Source organism: Mauremys reevesii, linkage group 8 (genome assembly GCF_016161935.1).
Source record: "Mauremys reevesii isolate NIE-2019 linkage group 8, ASM1616193v1, whole genome shotgun sequence".
Taxonomy (NCBI): domain Eukaryota; kingdom Metazoa; phylum Chordata; order Testudines; family Geoemydidae; genus Mauremys; species Mauremys reevesii.
The window spans coordinates 98,160,177-98,183,723 of record NC_052630.1 but is presented as its reverse complement, the minus strand read 5'-3'; the positions used below and the strand labels follow the sequence as shown (position 1 = coordinate 98,183,723).

The 23,547-nt window shown below is 41.1% G+C and overlaps 1 protein-coding gene across 5 annotated transcripts in view; it reads left to right on the top strand.

The window, feature by feature from the left end:
* Window positions 1–688: 688 nt before the first annotated feature.
* Window positions 689–23,547, top strand: part of SCP2 (sterol carrier protein 2) — a 48,258-nt gene continuing 25,399 nt past the window's right edge. Inside the window, exons 1-10 of one of the 5 annotated variants that reach the window (XM_039483744.1) lie at window positions 689–916; window positions 7,702–7,759; window positions 8,750–8,821; window positions 11,352–11,483; window positions 13,450–13,514; window positions 15,553–15,679; window positions 16,644–16,707; window positions 16,980–17,066; window positions 17,694–17,844; window positions 19,101–19,248. In XM_039483744.1, coding sequence (XP_039339678.1) covers window positions 866–916; window positions 7,702–7,759; window positions 8,750–8,821; window positions 11,352–11,483; window positions 13,450–13,514; window positions 15,553–15,679; window positions 16,644–16,707; window positions 16,980–17,066; window positions 17,694–17,844; window positions 19,101–19,248 — 955 coding nt within the window. In that variant the 5' untranslated portion in view covers window positions 689–865. Of the gene's footprint in view, window positions 917–6,613; window positions 6,679–7,701; window positions 7,760–8,749; window positions 8,822–9,485; window positions 9,817–11,351; window positions 11,484–13,449; window positions 13,515–15,552; window positions 15,680–16,643; window positions 16,708–16,979; window positions 17,067–17,693; window positions 17,845–19,100; window positions 19,249–23,547 lie in introns of those variants that run through there. The other 4 variants (XM_039483743.1, XM_039483745.1, XM_039483746.1 and 1 more) reach the window with 4 other exon arrangements.

Genomic DNA, 23,547 nt, shown 5'->3' with positions numbered 1-23,547 from the left:
CACTGGGCGGGGGTGGTGTGGTGCCAGCCCGGCCTCAATGGGAAGGGGCATGCTGGCAGCACAGGGCTGGGTCAGGCCAGTGTGCCTGACAGCTGCAGGTTTGTAAAGGGTGCCCTCCTGCTGCGGCCCCGCTGTGCCTCATCGCCCCAGCCCGCCCTTCACGCGGGAGACTGACCATCCCGCCCCTCTGCACCTTGCCCCGGGGGCCTACAAATAGTTAACCGGGCCGTGCCTCTGGCGGAGGTTAAACATTAACAGCGGGCGCCGGGCGGCGCAGACCGCACACCCGCAGGCCACCCCCCCTCCGTCCCCTCAAGCGTTCCCAGCCCAAGGCCCCGCGCCTGCCCTTTGCGGGAGGCGGCACGCGGCACGGCCGGCGGTTAACGCTCCTCAGAGGGCACGCGGCCGCCACGGGCTGGTCCCGGGAAAGGGGCTAGGCAGCCGGACACCGGCGCAGCCCTCCAGCCCCAGCAGAGGCCCGACCCCCATGGGCCCAGTGGCCGGATCCGCCCTGTGGCGGCGCCGCTCTGGCTGTGCGACTCCAACTGCCCTTTCTACCACTGACCCCGAGGAGCCCTCGCCCTCCTCCCGCCCCCGCTTCCCGAGTGTAAAGCCGATGAAAGGGACAAGGGGCGGCAAGGAAAGCGCGGGTTTGTTATAAGGGCGCTGCCCCTTTAAGAGAAGGGCGGGGGGAAGAGGCAGGAGAACTGCGCCTACCCCTCCCCTTCCCGCCCCTCGACCTTTGGCTCTTCTCGCCCGGCAGTAAGCGGCGTGGCTGCGGCATTGGGCGACCCGTCCTCCCGGCTGGCTAGCGCCCGCGCCCTTTTCGCCCGGTGGCGGCTCGCGCTCCTCTCACAGCGGCAGGATGGCCCCGTTCGACAGGAGGGTGTTTGTGGTGGGAGTCGGGATGACCAAGGTACTCAGGGGGCCCCGGCTTCGCCCCCACCTAGGGACCCTGCGCCTCCCCCGGGCGCCTGTCGCCTGTGTCTCTGCCCCCTTCTCTGAGGGGCTCGGGGGAGCCGTATCCGCCCCAGCGCTCAGCAGGCTCTGGGGCTGGACAGCGGAGATTGTGGGGGGGCTGGCGCCGCTGTCACCCTCCGCCCCCCAACGCCTTTCCCGTAGGGACGCGGCCCCCCTCCCCCCCACAGCGAGTCCCTGGGTCCCTAATTATGTAGCTGCGCCCCTCTGCCGTGGGGTTTTAACTGCTACCCGTCACCTAGTACCTGGGCTAGAGTTACCGGATCGCAAGGGTGAAAAAGCCTGTGTGTGTGTGTGTGTTTGTATATATAAAACAAAGCCCCGCCCATGCGGACGGTCCGATAATCTGGGCATAGGACGTTTCCCTTCCCCCATCCCTGAATGCACTGAGGGGACGAGGCTTGGGGCCAGCTCCCTGTGCAGCAGACTGCTTGGACTCTTCTCATGCTTCAACCTCATGCCTGTCTCCCAGAATGGTTTTAGGCATGGCTTGTCTGCCCCCTGCCTCCAAACTGTCCTGATTAATATGTGGCCCTCCCAGGGCCGGCTTTAGGCCAATTCAACCAAGGTGTACCAGGGTGGCCCAGCTTCCCCAGGGGTCAATTTAAAGGGGGGCAGGGAGCAGCTGGGACCCACACATGTGCACACCGCTAGGATGACCAGACAGCAAGTGTGAAAATTTGGGACAGGGGGTGGGGGGTAATAGGAGCCTATGTAAGAAAAAGACCCCAAAATCAGGACTGTCCCTATAAAATCGGACATCTGGTCACCCTAGCACACCCCCAGGGAGTGGCAGGGACCCACACATGTGAAATGGAGCTCAGTTCTAGTTCAGGCCCATCTTTTTAAAAAAGAACTTTAGGTAGGGTTAACATACATCTGTATTTTCCCGGACCTGTCAGGCTTTTTGGTTCTTAAATTTTCCTCCCGGAAAAATACAGACATATGGTAACCCTATTGGTACAAAAAATACATTCTGTGGCACATCCCTTAAATCGGAACTTTTTATAGGGAACCGTTTTTTTTTTTTTAAGTCATCCCTGCCGGGGCCACGCCAAAAATGTTCGAATTGGGCCCCGCACTTCCTAAAGCCGGCCCTGGTCCCTCCTCCCCCAAAGGTGGAGCCAAGCATAGTCCTCTCTTTTCGAGTTAGGGGGTGCATATAAGAGAGGAATGTATTTTTCTGGATTTGACAAAATCCAAAGACTTTCTTTGGTGAGTTGATAACTGAAATGGATCTACTTGCCTTTGTTAGAGATCCATTCACAAGTGGCTAGTCCTCAGGAAGAGACCATCCAATGCATTTTTGGAAGAAGTGCTTTAAAACTTGTTAGTTTGCATGTGTAGTAAAGTATATAATCTTTTCCAATTAAGCTACTGCTTGTGGCACTGTAGACATGTGGAACTCCATAGTGCACCAATGAAATATTTTCTGTATCTACAGTAATTTAATGTAAAACCTATGGGGCTATTGGAAAAAACGTAATTGCACACCTCCATTGTTCCAGAGGTTTAGACTTTTTTTTACACTTAAACTTCTACAGCGGCACCGCTGTAACACTTCAGTGTAGACCAGGAATCAGCAACCTTTGGCACGCAGCTCTCCAGGGTAAGCATCCTGGCGGGCCGGGCCAGTTTCTTTACCTGCCGCGTCCGCAGGTTCGGCTGATCACGGCTCCCACTGACCGCGGTTGGCCGCTCCTGGCCAATCGGGTGGCAGGAAGTGGCACGGGCTGAGGGATGGCCTGGTCACTGCTTCCCGCAGCCCCTATTGGCCTGGAGCTGCGATTGGCCGAACCTGCGGATGCGGCAGATAAACTGGTGATCCAGGAGTTCACGATTGTTACTGGATTGATGGAGTCTAACTATAGAACATACCGCCTGTTTGGGATGTCTGCCCTGTTTTTGACAGCCTACCCTGAGGTAGGCTCTCACAGTCATGAGCCACTTCATACATCATAACAGAAATTAATAGGCAGCAGGTATAAAACAAACAGAAGGAAGTACTTCTTTCCACACAGTCAGCCTATGGAACTTGTTGCCGGAGGATGTTGTGAAGGCCAAAAGTATAATTGGGCTCAAAAAGGAACTGGAAAAGTTCATGGAGGATAGATCCATCAGTGGCTATTAGCCAAGATGGTTAGAGTTGCAACCCTATGCTCTGGGTGTCCCTAAACCTCTCACTGCCAGAAGCAGGGACTGGTCAATTGGATAGTTTGCTTGATAATTGCCCTGTTCTGTGCATTTCTTCTGAAGCATCTGGCACCGGCCACTGTCGAAAGACAGGATACTGGGCTAGGTGGACCATTGGTCTGACCCTGTAGAGCCATTCTTATGCCATTCTTATGATAATTTCATAATATCAACTAGAATTCATAAGTCATAGATAGGTTCTCCAAAGCACCCACCCTCACCCCAACGTATCACTTATTTCAACGATTCTTGAAACTTGGTAGTTTTAGGAGAGTGGTGGACTCTTTACTGTCTATCTAATCCCTTTCTTGTAAAATGCACAAAGATGAATTCTTATTTGTTAACCATTGCTTCTGTTAAACTAATTCAAGAACATATGTTTTAAATATGTAGTGTAAATGCATAATTTATGGCTAGCTCTTCAGCATTAGCCACGTTTGCAGTCTGTTGAGAAGTCCTGCATGAGGACAGTTTGGCAGTGGAAGACCATATTAAATTTTGGATGCTTAATATTAAGGTTTCAAATACACTGGAATTAAATTTTATTGAGGTATCTTATAGGCATAGGCGCCAACTTTCTCCGCCGCTGGTGGATGCCCACAGCCCCACGCCCCTGGCCCTGCCCCCATTCCTACCCCATCCCCAAAGTCCCCTCCCTAACGCCACACCCTCCCTGCTCCTATTGGATCCCTTCCCCAAATCCCAGCCCCGCCTCTTCCCCCAGCGTGCCATGTTCCCCCTCCTCCCCTCTCCTTCCCTGCCCCATGAATCAGCTGTTTCGTGGCGCAAGCGCTGGGAGGGATGGGGGGAAGCAGAATGCAGCAGCGCACTCATGGAGGAGGTAGAGGTGGAGGCGAGCTGGACCAGAGGGGCGGGGCAGGCTACAGGGAGCTGCCGGTGGGTGCTGAGCTATGCTTATAGGTATCTTTTACTGTATTTAATCATTCAGCTACTAGTTCACTGTATATTTCTTATTTATAATAAACTTGCCCTGGTGGAGAAGGACTTATTTCCAACAGCAGTAAGACATTTTTATGCTTTTAGTAAAACGAGCATATGTTTCAGTTATGCTAATTTGAACTGCTGTGGAGATTGTAATAAGGCATTTTATAAATTAAAAATAAACTCAAAGTATGGGTAGAGAACTTAGAAAAATAAAGGATGTCTTTTGTTTAAAAAAAAAAAAAAAAAAAAGCCTGAGAGGAGAAAGGGGCCTTGCACTATGCCTTAAAAGTCACCAGACTTGGGCTTTGTTAGAATAGTGGGGAAAGCAAATTCTAGAGTTGAAGGTCTTCTACTGAGAATACCCTATTGCTATCTCCTTAAATCTTTGACTCTAGAGGGTATCTGCTTGAGGAGAGTGGAGAAAGAAATGAGGTATGACAGTTGGTCTGTCACATAGCCAGGACCCAAGTCAGACAGGATTTGGTAGATCAAAATCATTATCTTCTTGACAATTTCGCTGTATTTCTAACAACATTGTCTTAAGTCAGGTGAATACTATGTGAGCATATTCTTTGCACAGCTTTACCAGTTTTGACATAAATATCCTCTTTTAGTTTTTATCCTCTTTTAAGCAGACTGCTAATCATATTGAGTGGGCCAAAGAGTATAGTTTTTGGATTGCAGTGAGAGCAGGATGAGGCCCCATGTGGTGTGCTCAAACAAAGGACTTGGAAAAGTTGTGTAGCTTGTCAGAAACCATGCCTAAAAGTCTCGTTAGCTTTTTGTTTCGGAGCCTTTCAGGATCATATAGTTGCACGCTATTTGGCCTCATGGGAATATTTCTTTTGTCAATCTTTAACATGTTTGGCCAATAGATAAACATTTCATGTACCTATTATGACCATTTTCATAGATCATTTGTCATTAATTTGTCAAAAAATATAATAATGTCTTTGACTTAGTATAGGTCTGTATGCATCTCCATTGAACTTCACACTTCATTTTGTTTTGTGAGCATCATCTTGGTTGTAAGACTAAACTGTGCCTTCCCTGTTATCTTTTTGCCTCCATCTTTGATTCACATTCTGAGAGGCCTTGACAAAGAGTTAACAGTGCACTGCAGAGTAATCAAGGGTCCTTAACTCTGGCAGTACAGTAGATATGCTATAGAGAAGTGGCGTTGAAGCAATGGGAAATCCTTAGCAGAAAAGAAGGAATAAAGACAAAAACTGTTAAAGTTGCTCACTAAGCTAAGGGGAAGCCTTTTGATGCTGGACCTGAACAGCTCAAGGGAACTTGGTGCAGGAGAGGACCTCTGAAGATACTTACAAATCCAACAAATGCTCAAGAATGGTGGTGACTCCAAGGGATTGTCCACACTACAGAGCCTTTGCTGGCATGGCTATGCAGGCAGAGATCCCTAGCAAAACACATTCTGCCAGCATAGCTATGCCACCACCTAGACAACATTACTTATACTGAATAAATTACTCTTTCATCAGCATAGTTGTGTCTACATCAAGGGTTTTGCTGCCATAGCTGTGTCAGCAACAGGGTGTGATTTTTTTTTTTCACACTCCTAGCTGATATAGCTATGCTGGCAAAACTTTGTCATGTAGACCAAGCCTGAGAGAAGGAATTGCATGCAGGTGTTCATTTTTTTGCCTAGACCTGTGTCTCTCATGTGATTCATCTATGAGTAAAGTATGATTTGTTTAGAAATTCCTCTGCTACATGCTTCAACTGTCACATGGTCTTGGAGCTTATGACAGCTGGACTATAGAGTCCCTTTCCTTAGAAGTGGTACCAGAAGTCTGTGCCCAAGAAGCATACCTGAGAGGCCAAATTCTGCCCAGACTCAGAGTTGCTTAAACGCATGTGGATTCAGTATGTAGATCCAAACACAACTTCATGGTGAGCATCTGGAAGAGAGAGTTTAGCCAGGACTGTGATAACCTCAATTAAAACATCAGTAGGGTCTGAGAAATTGCTGATATAGTAGTGTAGGTAGAGCAAGATCTTTTGAATAAGGGGTATTATTAAACACAGAATGCTCTAAAGTACAAGATTGTACATGGATCCATTCCCTTTCACTGAATCTTTCTGGTCTTCACTACAAGGGTATTGGTATATGTTGTTAAAAAGAGGTTTTGGAAAATAGAGATAATGAATGTGAAGGGCTATGATTGGAGCTATAAAGGTGAGCGTATGCAGATGTAGAATCACATTTTGATATTGGTGATAGTGTACACAGATATTTTTAAAAACATTGGGAAGGGGATAATGGGTTTCACTTTTTTTTTTAAACCAATTATGTTTCAGTAATGATCTAAACATGGAAATAAAATCTTTTGCTGACATATTTTATCACTATTTATTAAACATTTGCATGTAGCACGTTCATGTTTGTCTCTTTATAGAGAGAATAAAAGTACAGTCGCTGCTGCAAGAATGAAGGCTAGACATAACTTGACACCTAGGTTATGATGCATAGTGAGTTGACATCAGGAATGGGAAGGGAGGCGTACACAAAATAACACTGAATTTGCTTGCTTTTGTAAGGTACATAGATATTTGCACATAGCCATAAAATTGTATAAAAGGACAAAACCTTTGTCAAAACTTAGTGATGGTTATTAGTACTGTATTAATCAGTGAGAATGAAATTCATTCCGTCTGTGCCTCTCTCCTATTCACAAATCTGTCTTAACACAGAGCCAAGAACTCCCTGTCCAGTCTCTCCTTTCACAGAGCACAGCCTTGGTTCTCGGGAGGAGATGAGCCTCGCCTGCATAGCCTCTGTTAATGCTATACCAGTGGTGTGCAAACGTTTCCAGTCACACCTCCCCCACCCTGCCCTTACCATTAATGGAGTCTGTCTGTGTTCTCCCCTCGCCCCCCATTAATGCACATCTAAGGCTTCCTCAGCAGAGGAACTTAGCCTGAAGGCAGAGCTGGGGGAGGAACTGGGGATGGGGAGGACCTAGGACTAGAGGCAGAGCTGGTCTGGGGGCAGAGAGGGAATGAGGGCAGAGCTGGGCTAGAAGCATAGTGCTCCCTCCCTGTCCTCCATGGGAGCTGACCCAGGCCTGGAGGCAGAGCAGGACTGGGGACTGAATGGGGCTGGGAAAGGAGCGAGACTGGGGGCAAAGCTGGGATGGAAGCATGGTGCTCCCTCCCTGCCCCTTGTGGGGCCTGGCTCAGGCCTTGAGGCGGAGCAGGACTGAACAGGGCTGGGAGAGGAGTGAGACGGGGGGCAGAGCTGGACTGGGGGCAAAGTGTGGCTGGAAGTGTGGTGCTTCCTCCCGGTCTCCCCCTGGGGGCTGGCTTGGGCCCCACTGCATGCTTCCCCCCCCAAATGTTCCTCTACAACCCCATAGGGGGCATGCCCCACAGTTTGGAGAACGCTGTGCTATATACTGTGTAGTTTCTATGGAACAATGACTTTGCATGGGCCCTCTGCAAGAGGGATTTCGCCCTGGGTGTTCAGATATATGAGTAAATTATGTTTTAATGACACTTGAGTGTAGCAATGTGAGCAAAATATCTATATTAACTTTAAATCTTGTCTTTTCTTCCTGCCAGTTTGAAAAGCCTGGTGTGCGGAAAAATTGGGATTACCCTGACATGGCTAAGGAGGCAGGTAATTAATGACCAAGATTACTTTTAGTTTTAACATTTTTTTTCTGAATTGTATTATGAGAAAGGGTAAAATGTACAAGAACGGGGAAGCAACCAATGAACATTCAAGACAGCAAATTTAAAACCGATGAAATGAAATACTTTTTTACATAGTGAATAATTGACCTGTGGAACTCACTGCCACACAGAATCGGAGCCAAGAACATAGGATTAAAAAATAATTAAATATTTAAATAAACAGTATCCTATGTAGTTGCACTAGCTAACATTAATGTATATATGTGATATCAACTTTCATGCATAGGCATACCAGCTGATCACTTAACAGCCAGGAGGAAGACGCTTCTGTTGTTAAAACTATGTACGAATGAAATTTGAACTATGTGGCCCAAGAAAATGTTGGGCATACATCACAGGGCTCAAATGTTTATTATATTCTAGCATTAAAATCTTATCTTTAGACCTTATGTCGCCATTTTGACACTTTCATTGAAATAATTATGTATTAGACAAGATTTTCTTGTCTTAAATATACTAGAGTTTTCTACAGATTCCTGGTATAACAATGAGTCGGTTAAGATACGTTTTCCTCTTTCAAACGTAGTAGGCCTTGAAGTTTTGTTTCTGTAGTGCCTGCGTAATACTATTTTTGTATATTGTTTACATAGATGCATACTATAATGTGCCTTTTTATTCAGAGGGATGAAGAATTAATTTAACTAGATTAGCTTCTAAATTTTTGCAAAAATCAGAGCTACATTCAATAAAAAATTAATTAGGCTTCTATGGTAGAGGATTAAAAATTTGTGTGTTCCTCCAGACTGCAGAAGTATTTAAGTCTGCCCCTCTGAGAATAAATAATGTATTTGCCCTTGATCTAATTTCTTTAATTGCCCCCCTATAACTTTTGTTTGGATCATTTTCTCAAAAAATATTTTATTCACTTTTTAAAAAGTTTTGACAGCTGGATTTAAAAAAAAACTCTCTCTAGGTCAGAAGGCTTTAGCTGATGCAGGTGTTCCTTACTCAGCAGTGGAGCAGGCATGTGTGGGCTATGTTTACGGTAAGTTATGTTACCTGTTTAGGGTATGAGTTTCCTAACACCTACGTACTTAACTTTATGCGTATGAGGAGTCTCATCCGTGAGAATGAAATTTGTCCATTCCTGTACAAAGCCTAACATCCACTCCTCCTTCCCCATTCCTGTATCTGCCTTAACACAGAGCCATGCTTAAAACTATGCACCGGTACAAGTCTTTGCAAGATTAGGGCCTCAGATTTTTAATGAGCACAGATTCAAGCCTTAGTGACCTGTAGAGTGTCCAATTATTTTAATCATTGGTAGGTATAGATTTCAAGGAAACGTGACACATGTGCGAATATCCTAAGTAGCTCCCATTACAGGATCAGGCCCCTACAGTGTTATATTTTGTGTTTGATCATCTCCAGCACCTTATGTGAGTTGTACACAATCCATACATTTTTATAATTATTATGGTAATGTCATTCATTGCAGTCGTTTAAATGACAGTATAGTTTTGCCAGCTGGTGCCACCTCTGGAGGTTGAGAAGTGATGCTAGCCTTGCCTGCAAAGCTAGAACATCACCTTTTTAGAGAGCAAGTCATTTTCTCAAGAGGCATTTCTGTTGTTCTTTCTTCCTTATCTTTTTCTGTATTGTTTCTTCACAGTACTTAATGATATATTTATAAATGTTCTTTTTTGCAGCGCACGTTTGCCCAATTCATCCTGAGCTAGTTATAGAAAAAAGATTAATTATTATTTGGGCAAAGTCAGTCCTCCTTCAAGTACATTATGGAAAGGAAATGGTATAACAGGGAAGTTCAACAGGAAGGTTAAAATTCTGAGAATTCTTTTCTTAAATCACTCAATTGTGAGTAGACAGCACAACACACAATGTAATTAAACTACTTCTAGCAGTAACACTGCCACTAAGAAGCCAAACAACATGGCAAAGCTCTCTTTAAAGCAAATTAGGCCAAGAAGAGTGAATGTCAAAATACAGTCTTTCAGGGTCATTTCAAAGAGAAGGATACAGGTCAGTGAAGAGCATTTCTGTGACTTTTTTATAGTTCTGTAAATAAGTGGCATTTTATTGATGAAATAAAGAAGGAATAAAACTAAGGTGATTAAGTTTCTTTGAGGATTTGTTATATTTTTATAATCATTAGAAAGTAGCCAAGAACTTTGTTAAAACAAGTAGTTAAAGATTTAAATAGAAATATTGCTCAACCTCCTATATTGAAAAATTATTAATCATATAAATTAACAAAGAGTTTTGCTACAAATGCTTAGAAACTAAGTACCATATATACTCGTTCATAAGCCAAGTATTTTTGGTTAAAAAGTGACACATCAAAGGGCAGGGGTCGGCTTATAAACAGGTCTACACCAAAATTTGATGATTTTAAACTCAATGGAATCATTGAATTAAATAGCTAATACATTGTCATTTTGTTTACCTGGAGCGTTCACAGGCACGGAACCCCTCAGCGCCCAGTGTCCGAGTTTTGCTGTTCCCAGCCAATGGGAGCTATGGGAGAACTTCCTGCAGCTCCCATTTGCTGGGAACAGCAAACTGCGGCCACAGAGAGCTGAGGGGCTCTGTGCCTGTGAACACTCCAGGTAAACAAAACGTCCAGGCCCGCTAGCGGCTTACCCTAACAAGCCAGGAGCCAAAGTTTGCCAACCCCTAAAATATAGGGTCAGCTTATGAAAGGGTCATATAGTTTTTGCTATTTTTACCTAACCATCTTGGGGGGTCGGCTTATAAACAAATGGGCTAATGAGCGAGTATATGCGGTGTTTTGCCATTTAAGAGCTAAATGGCATTTTGGGGTTAAGTGAATATTAACACACACTTACAGCTGGAATTGAAGAAAAGGAAATATAGTCCCTAGATAATCACTCTTCAGAATTTTAACCAGCCAGGAAAAGGCAAAGGTAAGTTTGAATCTGAGGAGTTAATTTCTTAGGGTGAAGGAGAGAACTGTATTTATTGTCTAGAAAGATATTTGGTAATAAATACTGCCATCTTGGTATGTGCCTAAGCATGTAATAGGCAAACATGGTCCTTCAAATTTCATTTTATTTTAATACAATACTCTTTACAGAAAATTCAATCTGGCACACCACTTTAATCACCTGTCTTCCAGTAAATGTGTTTGTGATTGACCAGATATGAGCAGAAGACAATCTGCTGGGATATTTAGGAAAATGGATTCCATGTCCTTTGAACACAGTTCAGGTTGACTCTTAACCCCTTGTGACGCTTCATATATGTCTGGGAAACTAACTCCCCTAGTGTCATGAGTGTATATATCTGGAACAGGTATTATATTGTAGACTGTTATTTGTACAACCTGGCAATAGTGACTGGACCGCTTTAGAACAAGGTTAAGTGCAATCTTAGCTTACCTGTTGCTATCGGTTGAGTTGGAAAATTGTGCTCTTCAAAGATTTTAGAAGTGTCTTTTCTAGAATCAAAGTATAGCATTACCCTTATGTTGTAGAATTTTTGCTACTATATGATTACTCTCCGCTTTCTTTTAAATGTTTCATTTTTGTATAAAGGTGACTCAACATGTGGTCAACGGGCTATCTACCACAGTTTGGGATTAACTGGCATTCCTATCATTAATGTTAACAACAACTGTTCCACTGGATCCACTGCTTTGTTCATGGCCCGGCAATTGATCCAGGGAGGTAAGCTGTGTTTGTTTAGAATTAATTAGCAGTGATGTAATACATATATTCATTAATTTTGTGAATCACACTCTGAAACAAATGGGAGTGAAAGGGAATAGTATGTTCTCCAAATTTCATAAATTACATTTGTTCAGTTTCCATAAACAGAGCTACATAAATTCTCTGTCTGCCTCCTCAGACTGGGAAGGGTGATAGGTATTGCCTAGACTGATCAATTTTGTCATGCCCTGTATGGGAGTACAGATCCCTCCATATGGAGTAGATTGCAGGATAGGAGTCTAATACAGTAAGCAACATTGGTTTAAGTAATCTAAAATTGTTTATGAATATACTTTCATTTTTAAGAGTAAAACTTAATGGAAGTGCCAGCATTCAATTTTTTCTTATTCTGCATTGTTTTTACAAAATATTGACAATTTCTGTTAGAATTATTAACATGGGAGACCACCGGATACAAATTTAACCATAAATTCCTTTATTAAATCCAGAGGCCAAATGCTATGTTATACAATTGTTCTAAACATGCCTAACAGCCTAAAAATAAGCAGTTACTACACCCAATACAAGAACAAAGTATTCATAAGCAGGGACAGCTCTATGTTTTTTGCCACCCCAAGCACGGCAGGCAGGCGGCTCTTGTTGGCGCACCTGCGGGCGGTCCGGTAGTCACGTGGATTCGGCGGCATGCCTGAGGGAGGTCCGCCAGTGCCACGCCATCGGCGTCCCCGCCGCCGAAGGCACGGGACCGACGGACCTCCCGCAGGCGCGCTGATGAAAGCCGCCTGCCTGCCGCGCTCATAGCGCTGGTGCCTGGAGCCGCCCCTGTTCATAAGCATGTGAGCAGTATACCTGCAAATAGGCCAGACCCACAGCAAATCATCTCATCCTGCTGTGCTTCAGCATGGTCAGTTAGGGTCTAACAAAGAATCTTCAGATTCCCGGCTCTTTCTATATCCTTCAGTTAACTTACTAGCTTTAGCAAAACACAGTTTGAAGCAGTTAATCCTTGCTGCTTTCCTCCCTCTGCCTTGCTTACCAGCAGAACAGTGAGAAGGCGTGTGCTTGTTTCTTTTAAGACAGTTTTTCTTTGTCTTTGTCTATTGCAGCTCTTTATTTTATTAGTTACCTTTTGAACTATACTTCCTTCTCACACTACAAGTAATAAGTAATACTGAACTGAAAATTCTCTTAGTTAAAAGGTGATCTTGGAAAGGAGAGCGCCTTTTTTGGTGTATAATGACTTTTTTTTTTCTGCTTGTGTTTTATACTAGAAATATCAGGTTTTTATTTTCAGTTTTATTGGAATGACTTTTTGGAGAACTGAAACTAGTGGGATTATGGCATCATGAGAGACTGAAACCTTGAACCACTGAGAGCAGAAGGGAGTTCTAGTCAGACTTTAAATTTTGTTTTGTTTTGTATTGTGTTAACTTTAAATAACTCACTCTTGACTAACACTTTAGGGAAAAACTCTTTGTGGAAGATTCTATATCTATTCCTTTTCAACTGAAGGGTGAGGGAGTTTACACTCTGTTTCTCTAGTTCTTCAGGGAGTTTTATAGCACAAAAAAAAGGGGAGAGGAGGACACATGATATTCCTGTTATTTCTATATTTAAAAATATTAACTCAGAGTTCCTCTAAACAATTATATTTCAGTATTCGTGGCTGAGGTGAGGACACTTGGCAATGCTAAGAAATTGATCTTTCAGCATTAAAATAAATATGTGGTTTGAAATAAAGAAATCTGATCTTCTAAGGTACATTTCTTATTTGACATCAATAATTTGTGTAACCTCAATACCATTTTCATTCAAACTTGACTCAAATTCAGAAGTGAAGAAAAAGGAGGAAAATGTACCAATTTTTGTGTGTATATATATTTTTTTTCACAAAATGAATATTTATAGTACATGATCTTTAGATATTTAGTCATATTTCAAATAACGAAAGCTTTATTTTAAGGTTTGGCAAATTGTGCTTTGGCTCTTGGCTTTGAGAAGATGGAAAGGGGGTCCCTTGAAGCTAAAGTAAGTGTCTTTACAATATTTACACTCTTTTTTGAATGTAATCTAGCAGTACAAATGTTTAAAATGTATGAGAGTTCCAAAGTCCTATGTACACATCAGTTAGTTTAAGATATCATCAGACAGACTGCTTAAGGTAAATTATCTACATTTCCATCAAAATAGTTAAGGTACCTTTCACAACTATTTACTAGGAAATATAAATGTACATTGTGCAAATCATGTATCCACAGATAAGAGATTAATTTCCCAGTAAATTTCACTGTCGGAAGACTAATGTTCAATAGTTCTTAACAACTGCGATATGTGACCTAGGGCTTGGCTACACTTGCAGATGTAGAGCGCTTTGAGTTAAACCAGCCTTCGTAGAGTGCAGTAGGGAAAGCGCTGCAGTCTGTCCACACTTGCAGCGGCACTTGCAGCGGCATTGGGAGCGGTGCATTATGGGCAGCTATCCCAGCATGCAAGTGATTGCAACATGCTTTTCAAATGGGGGGATGGGGTAGAGTGTGACAGGGAGTGAATTGTGTGTATGTGGGGGGAGAGAGTGGTTTTTTGGGGGCGAGAGCATGTCAGCATGCTGTCTTATAAGTTCAGACAGCAGCAGACCTGCTCCTCCTCCTCCCTGCCTCTCTCTCTCACACACAGCATTCCACACTAATGGTTGCTTTGTCTCGGAGCAGATAAGCAGCTGGCTGTCAGAGATGGAGCTTTCAAAGGGCATATCCGCGTTCCTGCAGTGATACAAAACAATGACAAGAGTGGCCACGTAATTTAAGGAGATTATGGGACGTTTCCAGAGGCGTATCAGAGCGCAGTAATGCAACACCTCGTTGACATTGGCGCTGCAGTGCTTCAGCGGGGGCACAGCAAACGTTATTCCTCTCGCCGAGATGGAATACCAAGAGCGCTCTAGCTGAAGAGTGAGAGTGCTCTACGTGCCTTGCCAGTGTGGACGGGGAGTGAGCTAGTGCGCACGGGGCTCCTTTATTGCACACTAACTCGTAAGTGTAGCCAAGCCCCTAGACGAGTGGCACTCAACTTTTCCAGACTACTGTACTCTTTTCAGGAGTCTGATTTGTCTTGCGTACCCTCAAGTTTAACCTCACTTAAAAATTGCTTGCTTACAAAATCAGACCTAAAAATACAAATGTATCATAGCAAATTATTACTGAAAAATTGCTTACTTTCTCACTTTTACCATGGAATTATAAAATGTCAATTGGAATATAAATCTTGTACTTAAATTTCAGTGTATAGTATATAGAGAAGTATAAACAAGGGATTGTCTGTATGAAATTTTAGTTTGTACTGACTTCACTAGTGCTTTTTATGTAGCCTGTTGTAAAACTAGGCAAACATCTAGGTGAGGTGATCTACCCCCTGGAAGACATCGGCATACCCAAGGGTTACATGTACACCTGGTTAAGACCCACTGACCTAAACCAGTGTTTCTCAATGACCAGTCTGTGGACTGGTGAGTCCCTGAGATCTCTTTGATACAGTTTAAGAAGGCAGAAAGCTGGTCTCTGGTATCAAAAAGATTGAGAAACACTGACCTAGTCTATATTAAAAACAAAATTGAGGGGAGGTGCAGAAAATTACAAATGGTAATACTGAGGTACAGAGTGGTTAAAGTGATTTGCCTAAAATTGCACAGCAGGTTGAGGTGAGGGTGGGTGGGGAGGAGGAAGAGAAGCCAAGTCGTCTGATTTAGTCCCATGCTGAATCCAGTAGACCCAAAATGCCCCCTGGGCATTTTCTAAGGGCTTCAATAAATGCTGTACCATCCCTCCCCACCTCCCATAATGCAGTTGCTGACTGTCTTCTGCTTATCTGTCCTTTCTTACAAGTAGGCAAGTTATTGAAATTTCAAAATATCCTACTCGGGCAGAGTGCTGTCCACCTGAGCTGTTAAGAGATGTTGTCTTTTTCTCAAAAGTCCATTACATTTTTGCAGGAATACTGTAGTTTATAAAGGAAATGGATAATTCACCTTTAACTTGCCAGTTGCTTAATTTACAACTATTGTTATTTTTAGTTCACAAACAGGACAAATCCAGTGGATAAACATATGGAAGTGATGATAAACAAATATGGCTTGTCTGCAGCTCCAGTAGCACCACAGTTTTTTGGAAATGCTGGAAAAGAACATATGGAGAAATATGGTACTGTTCAAAATTGTGGGGAAAAATCCTATTGCAGAGTAAAGTATTAGAAGAAAAGTGAAAAATTTGTTTGGGAGCTTAGTTATAAACCGTTATTCCATGACTTTGTTTTCACCAGGTACATGTTGCCATACCCAACATCCACAACTAATAGCGTTGGCAAAGGGGAATCTTGATCAAGGGATATTTTCAGAAAAGTAGATTCATGGGACTGAGTTAAGTTTATGGTGTATACTCTATGCTGTACAATAATTGTGGTAGTGGTAAGGTTTGTGCCTGTATAGGACTTAATTTTTAATTTATTTGCTTTTGTGGTTTTGTGCATGGTACGGATGTGTGTAGCAACATTAAGAGTTTTACGACAACTTTTGTGCATTAGTCATATCTCAATTTACATTCTCAGAGTACCGCCATTGCAATTCCTTCAGCTCTCACCAACCAAAGGAATAGCAGTCCCATAATTGCTTCTAAAACTTAGTCTCTTATTTGGCAGCACATATTCCTGCCAGACAAACTATTGGACATCTCCTATTTTAAAATTTATTTCAGATGATTTATGGAAATAATTTAGAAGACAAATGTTTCAGTGTAATTAAATTACTGTGCAGTGGACAAATAGTAATATATAAACATATCTCTGTTCAAATTTGACTAAAATTGATATCTGTTAGCCTTTTTTATATTTTCTATTATCTGTTAATGACAACATAGTGCATTAGATCTCTAAATTTATCAGCTGGAATTCAGCCAGTTTTAAATAATCTCTCATCTAGTAATTGAAACATTTACTGACCCAAACCCAGCTGTATTGCAAAGAATCCTTAATATAATGGATCTGTTTTAACAGAGATTTTAGAGCTAGTGCCATAAGAATTTGAACTGAATACAACATCCCTATCACTTGTTAATAAGTCTGTGAGAAAATATTACAGCCTCTCAGTATAGCTTGACTTCTTTCTTTCAGGGACAAAACAAGAACACTTTGCAAAAATTGCATGGAAGAATCATAGCCATTCAACTAACAACCCGTGAGTGCAATATTGTACTTTGGTAATGAAAATACAGCAAGAAAACCAAATTTGAAAGAAATCATGTATTGCATAACAGTAAAACTCAAAAAAGTATAAAATAGACAAGACACTTTCCATTAAATACAATGAGAACAATATTCCAATATAAATTCTCTGTTCAGTGTCTTCCACTTTGTAAAATTACAGTATGAAAGTAATAATGTGGGTGTAGCTATGATTAATATGTCTTCTTTCTGAGATTATGCTAAAATAAGGTGTGTTTTTCCTAGGTTTTCCCAGTTCCAAAAGAAGTACAGTTTAGATCAAGTGTTGCAGTCTCGGAAAATTTATGATTTTTTGACTGTTTTACAGTGCTGGTAAGAACAGGACTTTGATACTGTGTAGAAATAAATGCTGAAGCACTTTATATTTAAAAAAACAACAACTTTAATTTGCCACTGGATTATAAACTGTAGCTTTTTTTCAAATGCTGTACCATCTGTCTTCAGAGTATTAGATGCATTTTATAACTTAAAATTTAAATAAATAAAACAAAATTCAGCCCATTTTGCTCTAACTTTAACTAGATAATTCTTGAACTATAACTCACTAGACAAAAGTATACCTCATTTTTCTGTTTTCATATATTTCCTAGGCCCTGCATATCAGTGCATTTCTGCTGCTGTTTAACAAGGTTTTTTCCTTACTGCTGCCTTTCCTGTCCACCCATAAATTTTTTTTTAAAGTCAGCACTGTTTCTAATAGAAATTTGAGCAATATGCTATTTTAATGAAAGAAATCTGTTTCAATAAAAGATTTTGCTAGAAGAGTTCAGCCAACTTTTTGATGGAAAGGTCGAGATGATGTCAGCAAACCACTTTGGAATAGCTTATGGATCTAATTTGGTTACATATCAATGATTACTGCCACGAATAGCACTCTTTTCCTGGAAAACCATTGTTAATTGTGTGCAATGAGTAAATAATTCTTTTACGTTCAATTAGCCCAACATCTGATGGAGCTGCAGCTGTGGTTTTAACTAACGAGGAGTTTGTGAGAAAACATGGATTGGAGTCAAAAGCGGTGGAAATTGTGGCCCAAGAGATGGTCACTGATCTTTCAAGTACATTTGAGGAGAATAGTTGTATTAAGGCGGTAGGTTTAAAATTTTACTTTTCCCCTGCTCCCCACTTCTTATGCACATTGATCCTAATACTACTACAGATGTTTCCATGATAAAAATATCCAGATAGCACATGCATTGTACTTCACTATTAAGTAAAAATAAACTATATACTGTACACACCAAAAAAACACAACTTCTAGGATAAAAGATACATCTGTGGAGTAATACTAAGAAAACAATTTTTATATGTGTATATTTATGTATAGGTATTAAGTGTAGGATTGTAAAAAGTTTAGAGTTACGCTGCACTTTTTCAAATTGTTTAGAACATCAAATTAAGGAGACAACATAAAAATTGTGAGACAGATGCAGAAATCATTGAATAATCTGTGACTTGAACCAATGTATCTAGTTTTCCTTCTCTTCTACAGAAGGGTTATTATGAACCTGAAAACCATGTAACCATCAATGTGTGGTGGTTATGTCATTCATAGGTATAATTGCTAGTTCGATTAACTTAAACCCAGAGGTAGGCCTAAACTGCAAAGTTTGGGTGCAGAGCCAAGTTTTCTTAAAAGTTAGGTGTTGTTTGCATTCTGTGCCGGCAACACATCTACAGTTCTAGTATGAGTCTGTCTATTGTAATTATGGACCAGATTCTGTCCTAGGTCAATGGAGCTGTGACAGTTTTCACCATCTGGGAATCTACCACATAATATTCAACCTCATTGATGTCAGTGGGGTTGCACAGGGGTAATTGAGGGCCAAATTCAGCCCAGTAGGTGCAAATCAAATTAATGCATTCCAGAAAGTCAGATTTAGAAAATATTGACTATTAGCATTAAAGTCAGATGGCTGGCAGCAGAGGTACAGATTACTAGCTAAATAGAGATTTGAAGTCAAACTTTCAGCTGGCATAAGCATTTGCAATTCTTCAGACATCTATGGAATTGCGCCCAATTATACCAGCAGCATATCTTGCCCTTAATGACTAAATAATTTTGGCTGCGTATACTTTTACATATGGGGAGAAGGAGTAGAAGAAGAACACAGAAGAGCCATCACTTAGAATGTTCCTACAATGAAGTTTAGAATCTCAGATTTCTTGCTGCAAAATTATGCCACATAATGGAAATTCATAGACTGCAGTACGAGGCACATTAATATTAGAATAGATTACCATCACTTATAGGCCAGCTCACTTATAGCACGTGTTCCGGTCACAACTAGCAGATGAGCATAATCTAAAGTTTTGAACTGTGTAACTCACAATTTGTTGTTGTAGGTTGGCTATGATATGAGTAAAGAAGCTGCGAAAAGATGTTTTTCCAAAGCAGGTCTGAAACCTACGGATGTGGATGTGATTGAACTACATGATTGTTTCTCATCTAATGAGCTCATTACTTATGAAGCTTTAGGACTTTGTCCTGAAGGTAATAACATTAATGAAGAATTTTAGTTTATTAAAATGGACAACATTAAACATGTCTTGTAACTTTGGTGTTTGTTATAAATGTTATTACTGCTTCATTGCATGAATCTGTCCTGTGTGGTAAGAGCATTATTCTGTAACTTCATAAGGGTGAAGAAAAGCAAAATATTAATAAAAGTCATAAATAAACATATTGTAAAAACTGTAATTGGACAAATAACTCCATGTCAAAATGAATATCAAAAGGCAAATTAATGCATCACAGATACATGGTGCAAAAAATCATGTGGTTAGCAAGTTGCAGGGGGAGAGTTCTTTTAAAAGTGTGTGTGTGTTGACTCACTTTCCTCCCTCTTATTTGTGTCTCAGCGTCAGGTCCCCCTCTTTTCAGCTGCTCAAGCTCTTGTTCCCTGTTCCTAGACTTTTATTCATTTATCCTAGATTTTGCTCTGCTTCCTTCCAGCTACTGCTGTGGCCAGTTGATCTTGCTACTTCTCAACCTTCTTAACACCATTGGTGCTTCCCTGCTGCTGCCAGTGGCAGTTAGGTTGCTATGAACTAATTTTCTGGCTAGTGTGAGTAAACACCATTGTTTTTTTTCAATTTTTCTTTCACACTTATTTCCCAGATGCGCTTAGTCAACACTGATAGTTTAAAAAAATCCACCAACACTTAGAAGGTATATTGAATTGGAAAATTTTGGGGCTAAAAAAATTAGAAATCTCCTAAAAGGTGTCTCCTATTCTAATATCTTAGTTTTCCATAAGTTTGCTGACTATGCGTTAACATTTGGTATTTAAGGTAAGATCTTACATTTTAATGTTGTATTGTTTTTTTTACTTATGGGGTTTGAACAAAAAGCACCGAATATAGATTTAAACCAATTATATTGCAAAGTTATGTGGCTTTATTTGAAATTTAAAGATAGTTTTGCTGATCAAGTATCAGAGGGGTAACCGTGTTAGTCTGGATCTGTAAAAGCAGCAAAGAGTCCTGTGGCACCTTATAGACTAACAGACGTATTGGAGCACGAGCTTTCGTGGGTGAATACCCCACTTCGTCAGATGCATGTAGTGGAAATTTGCAGGGGCAGGTATATATATGCAAGCAAGAAGCAGGCTAGCCTGCATGCTTCCATATATATACCTGCCCCTGGAAATTTCCACTACATGCATCTGACGAAGTGGATATTCACCCACGAAAGCTTGTGCTCCAATACATCTGTTAGTCTATAAAGTGCCACAGGACTCTTTGCTGCTTTTGCTGATCAGTTGTTTCAGAAGTATTCACAGAGACTAAAGGAGGGACTCAGCCTCAGATATGATTTTTTTCTTGATTCCAAATACAATACATCCAGAAGCCTTTGAATAGGTCCCGCACAAAGGGTCTTAAGCAAAGTAAGCAATCACAGCAGAAGAGAGGGAAGGTCCTCTCATTGGATGAATAACTGGTTAAAAGACAGGAAACAAAGGGTAGGAATAAATGGTCAGTTTTCACAGTAGAGAGGGGTAAATAGCAGAGTCTCCCTAAAGATCTATATTGTAACTAGTGCTGTTCAACATATTCATAAGTGATCTGTAAAAAGGGATAAGCAGTGAGGTGACAAAGTTTGCAGATGATACAAAACGACTCAAGATAGTTAAGTCCAAAGAAGACTGCGAAGAGTTACAAAGGGATCTCACTAAACTGGGTGACTAGGCAACAAAATGGCAGATGAAATTCAGTGTTGATAAATGCAAAGTAATGAACATCAGAAAACATAATTCAAACTATACATACAAAATGATGGGTTCTAAATTAGCTGTTTAGAGTCAAGAAAGAGATCTTGGAGTACACAATGATAGTTCTCTGAAAACATCGGCTCAATATGCAGCTGCAGTCGAAAAAGCTAACAGGAATTTTTTTAGGAAAAATTAGAAAATAAGACCGAAATTATCAAAATGTCACTATATATATCCATGGTATGCCCACACCTTGAATGCTATGTCCAGTTCTGGTCACTCCATCTCAAAAAAGATATTAGAATTGGAAAATTTACAGAAAAGGGCAACAAAAATGATTGGGGTATAGCACAGCTTTTATATGAGGAGAGATTAAAAAGACTGGGATTGCTCATTTTAGAAAAGAGACAACTAAGGGGGATGTGATAGAGGTCTATACCAGGGGTCGGCAACCTTTCAGAAGTGCTGTGCCAAGTCTTCATTTATTCACTCTAATTTAAGGTTTCGTGTGCCGATAATACATTTTAACATTTTTAGAAGGTCTCTTTCTATAAGTCTATAATATATAACTAAACTATTGTTGTATATAAAGTAAACAAAGTTTTTAAAATGTTTAAGAAGCTTCATTTAAAATTAAATTGAAATGCAGAGCGCTCCGGACTGGTGGCCAGGACCTAGCCAGTGGGAGTGCCATTGAAATCAACACGTGTGCCACCTTTGGCACACCTGCCACAAGTTGCCTACCCCTGGTCTACACAATCATGAATGGTGTGGAGAAAGTGAATTGGGAGTGATGTTTACCCCTTTACATGATACAAGTGTGATGCTGGCAGACCAGGTGCCAGCTCATGCCAACGCCCCTAGGCCTCACTGAACACTTACAAATGCATAGCTTGAAACCAGTCTTGTTTACCTGCGTGTTAGCATTATCAAAATAGATATTAGATTTATAACAGAGTGCTTAGTGTTTTAGACTTTATAGAATGCTTATAGGATGCTGCATGTATATCAGTATCCCATATCATAAAGTAATGTTACAGAGCTAACATTTAAACTATAGAAATGTTTGACTGTAAATTCCCCTCAGTCACGGGAGAAGCATTTCTAAGTGTGAAATATTAGTTTACCCCCAAAAGTATCATCTCCTGCCCATCAGGAAGGACTAGTACATTCAAATGAACCATTATTGAACAAAGATTTTGTTGATTGCTCCCCCCAGTCACCTATATGCAAGAGCACTCGTCCCATCAGCTTGGATTCTGGGGTGAGTGGGGATAAAAATCTTTGACAAGGAGAAACTGTGTCTCTTTATGCTGTTTGAACTCTGAGGGGAAAAGATTCCTAAACATAAGCAAGAGATCCCCAAGCTGCTTGGCTTGGGTTAGCCCCAACGGACATAAAAACTTGCTTATTATAGAAGCTTCTATTACCTTTTGAATTTAAGATTGTAACACATTTGTGTGTGTATGCTTACCTGCTTTAATCTTGTAAATAACTATAATTTCTTTTCTTAGTCAATAACTCTTTAGTTAGTTTATTATAGGATTGGCCACAGGTGTTGTCCTTGGTTTGAGATCTGAGTACAATTTACCTTTGGGACTGGGAGTAACCTGAATATTATTGTGATTTTTTGCTATAAAATGACCATCTATCACATAGTCCAGCTTGCCTGGGTGGCAAGATGAACTGGAATGCCCAAGGGGAATGCCAGTGATTCCATGGTAAGACTGTTATAGTGCTTTAGGAGTTCACACTTGTTACTGGGTTGATGAAATCTAATTATAGAACATACAACTAGTTTGGGGTTTCTGCTCTGCTTTTGACAGTCTGTTCTGAGTTTGGCATTCAGTCTTGAGCCACTCCAGACAGCATGGCAACAACAATCAGGGGTCACCCAATGAAATTAATAGGCAACAGCTTTAAAACAAGTGTAAGGAAGTACTACTTCATGCAACGCACAGTCAACCTGTGGAACTCATTGCCATAGGATGTTGTGAAGGCCAAAAATATAACTCTGTTTAAAAAAAAATAAATTAAGATAAGTTCATGAAGAATACGTCCATCACTGGCTATTAGCTAAGATAGTCAGGGTCACAACCCCATGCTCTGGATGTTCCTAAACCTCTGATTGCCAGAAGCTGTGACTGGACGATAGGGGATGGATCACTCGATGATTGCTCTGTTCTGTTCATTCTCTCTGAAGTAGCTGGCATTAGCCACTGTTGGAAGACAGGATAATGGGATTGATGGACTGTTGGTCTGCCCCAGTATAGCTTTTCTAATATTCTTATGTTCAAAATATATTAAACTATTACATTTCAGATTTTAAAAAGTTCAGCTTTTAAACATATTATTGTTTTTTCAAAAATTGAATTAAAAAGTTGAGAACATTCTCTGTGAATCATTTTCTGAAAAATGGCATGATTTTACTTACACACCACTTGGTGGTGTATAGTCTTATATGAACAGTCAAACTGAGATTAGGGATTCAACAGAAAGGCCTGCAAGAATTTAGACTCAAGATTTTTAACTGAACGAAGCTTTAAAAAGATCTCTTCCTCTGTCCTTTTCTCCTTGCT